Source organism: Hipposideros armiger, unplaced genomic scaffold (genome assembly GCF_001890085.2).
Source record: "Hipposideros armiger isolate ML-2016 unplaced genomic scaffold, ASM189008v1 scaffold_88, whole genome shotgun sequence".
Classification (NCBI taxonomy): domain Eukaryota; kingdom Metazoa; phylum Chordata; class Mammalia; order Chiroptera; family Hipposideridae; genus Hipposideros; species Hipposideros armiger.
In genome coordinates this window covers 3,564,319-3,567,393 of record NW_017731438.1, presented here as the reverse complement: position 1 = coordinate 3,567,393, position 3,075 = coordinate 3,564,319, and the positions used below count along the sequence as shown (strand labels likewise).

The window sequence follows — 3,075 nt, the reverse complement described above, 5'->3', positions numbered from 1 at the left end:
GAGGGCAGTGTCACTGGCCCTCATATGTGGGATCCGAACTGGGGCCCTCTGGTGTCCCAAGCCAGTTCTTAACCATCACGCCACTCGGCCGGCCCTCTTTCTGTGTCTTTCACATAAGCCAGTCTTGTTTGATTTACCCCAATAGAATCCGCGCCCGCTTTCCAGCAATCTGAACCTTCTTTTGATCAGGCAGGATCTGGGGTCAGCTTTGACGAGCCATGGACCTCCATATAGCAGCTTTCTCCCTCCTTCTTGCCTGCTCCCTGTGGATTGGCCTGCCTCTGTCTAGAAGCCCGAGCTTTCTTTACTAGGGACCTGACCCTCTGCCCAGGTCTTGCCCACTTTTTCCTCCAGAGATCGATCCCTGGATTCCTATACTCTTAAGTTTATGGCTAGGTTTGTTTGTCAGAGAATGACTGCCAGAATCACTAGGGTGTTTACTCATTAGACTCCCAGTATCCAACTCAGAATTTAGAATGTGGTTAAGTCAATGTACTGTAAAGTGCCAGGCAGACTTCAGACAGGCTAGCTCATGGATGGGTCAGCTGTCAGACTCCCCCTTCCTACTTCAGGAAGTCCTCCCCTTCAGGCTCTGTCACCAAGGTTTCAGCATACCTCATACCTGAGCCCATCTGAGCTAAGACAGACCAGTGGGTCAGTCACTCCAGGCTTCACTTGCTCTTCCTAGTCTCAAGAGAGAAAATGGAGGTTCCTCAGAAAATTAAGAATAGAATTACCATATGACCCAGCAATCCCTCTTCTGGATTATCTACCCAAAAAATCTGAAAATATTTATCCGTAAAGATATATGTACTCCGATATTCACTGCAGCATTATTTACAGTGGCCAAGACATGGAAACAACCAAAGTGTCTTTTGATAGATGATTGGATAAAGAAGATATGGTATGTATACACCATGGAATACTATCCTGCCATAAGAAAAGATGAAAGAGTGCCATTTGTGACAACATGGATGGAACTTAAGATTATTATGCTAAATGAAATAAGTCAGACAGAAAAAGTTGAGAACCATATGATTTCACTCATATGTGGGATATAAAACTGAAGGCAACAAAGGAACAAGACAAAGAAACAAAAATTCATAGGCACAGACAACAGTTTAGTGGTTACCAGAGGGTAAGGGGGTTGGGGGGATGGTAGAAGAGGGTAAAAGGGGTCAAATACATGGTGATGGAAGGAGAACTGACTCTGGGTGGTGAACACACANTCAGGGAGGGGTCTCCTAGAGAGAGGACAATCACATGGCATTTATAATCCTGAGGGTGGGACCTGGGGTGGCTTCAGTACTGGATATAAATAAAAAATAAACATATACATTTCAAACGGACACATCTGGCTTCCTACGATACAAGCACAAGAAACAAATAACATTTCCCATCCTGCAGTTCCCATGCAAATGCAAACACAGATTGCACACACGGCCAGCAGCAGTAGCATCAGCACATGTGCATCAATTCCCTCATCCCCCATCCCGCTGGGGCAACAGGGACAGGCCCCTGCATCCAGTGGGCTGCATCTGGGAAAATGAAGCCTGAGTTCAGGGAACCTGAGTCTTTTATCAATGGCATGACATGTCTGCCTTTTCTCCAGAGGGAGGCGCTGTCTCCATCTTCCAAGGCTATACGAGTATAAGCGTCCTAGAAAAGATAGTCCTGAGAAAGGGCTGTCAGTCCTCTGCAACAAGTACAAGGCTTCCTCCTTGCCCTGCCTCTGAAGTCTGCACGACAGTCTCATAGGGAGTGGGCACCGGGTGATCTAAACACTACAAATTCAGTGAGAAAGTCTGGCTCTCCAAGGAGTCCCACAGCAGAGTGAGTTTGCTATAGAACAACCCCCTCTCATCAACTGCCTCCATAGAGAAGTTGGGAATTGTTGCAAATGTTATATGAGAAAGGACATATGTAGCTTCCTGCTGGACATGCCCCAAACTATGCAAAAAACGTTAAATCCGAGTTCTCTTGGAAGACCATGGGTTAATCTCTATTTTTCTAGAGTATTCCTGGAAATGGCTCTATTGGCTTCCACCTGCAGATTGTTTGGCTCCTGAGATGGTTATCCAGCTGTAAGTGGTTTAAAAAACAAACAAACATTGATTCTGGCGACTCTCTCTCATGCTTGCTCTGGAGCACTGGCTGAAGACCAGGCTTGAGTGACCAAGTTAAGGGACTCTTTGTCCCGTATGTCTCCCCAGTGTCCTGGGGCGGGTACCAGTGGGGATGAATGGCAATAATCCCCCTGCAGGCTGTCTCCAAGGGAGAAACTGGAAAAGCTCTCTGGGAAGCAAGCATGCTTGAGCACACAGCCTTGCCTGTAGCCAGATTCTTGCTACCACAATCTTAAAGCACTGATGGTAATGATAGTTAATATTTACCAGGTGTCACTTAATCGTTCTACAAGCCACAGTGTTTACATCAGGTCCATTTTCTAGAAGGGGAACAAGAGTTCTGGGAATCTTCAGGCCCTTGTCCAAGGTCTCACAGAGAGTAAGTGGCAGAGCCAGGATTTGAACTCAGACTTGTGAGACCCCAAAGCCTATGTATTTTCTTCCCCCTCCAGGAGGAGTCGTTTAGAGGCCCATTGGTTTATTTGGCCTCAGACCTCGACACAAGTCTCTTGGCCCCTCCGATGGGCTCATTCAGCATCCCACATTGCAACACTGCTCTCTGTGTGGCCTTGGCAAGGGTGGAGGGGAAGGAAAGTGGGGGATGGCTACTTACTGATACACTTGAGACTGGGAATTGTCCATCTGGTAATGTTTGTGGCCTCGTCACGCTGGCACTTAGTCAGGCTGGACGTACCAGCTTTACGCTTGAAACCGGAGTTACAAATATACCGCTCCCTGGAGTTCTCGTTGTAACTCTTGATGCGGATGTCTGCATGTTCAATCGATGTGGGAGTAGCGCATGTGGTACCTGCAAAAGTGCAGATAAGAGGGGAGAGATGAACACATTTCAGCTTGTTCAGAAGCCCACCAAGAGCCTTGCCTTATGTGCCAACCGTCCAGCGTAGCGAGAGGCTGCGTCGTTATCACTGAAAACCTCTGCCTCACTTTC

The 3,075-nt window shown here is 47.4% G+C and overlaps 1 protein-coding gene across 3 annotated transcripts in view; it reads right to left on the bottom strand.

The window, feature by feature from the left end:
- IL15RA (interleukin 15 receptor subunit alpha) overlaps positions 1-3,075 on the bottom strand; it is a 51,335-nt gene that overhangs the window by 19,015 nt on the left and 29,245 nt on the right. For all 3 annotated transcript variants that reach the window (XM_019644560.1, XM_019644559.1, XM_019644561.1), the window contains exon 2: positions 2,740-2,934. In XM_019644560.1, the coding sequence (XP_019500105.1) occupies positions 2,740-2,934 (195 nt within the window). The remainder of the gene's footprint in view (positions 1-2,739; positions 2,935-3,075) is intronic.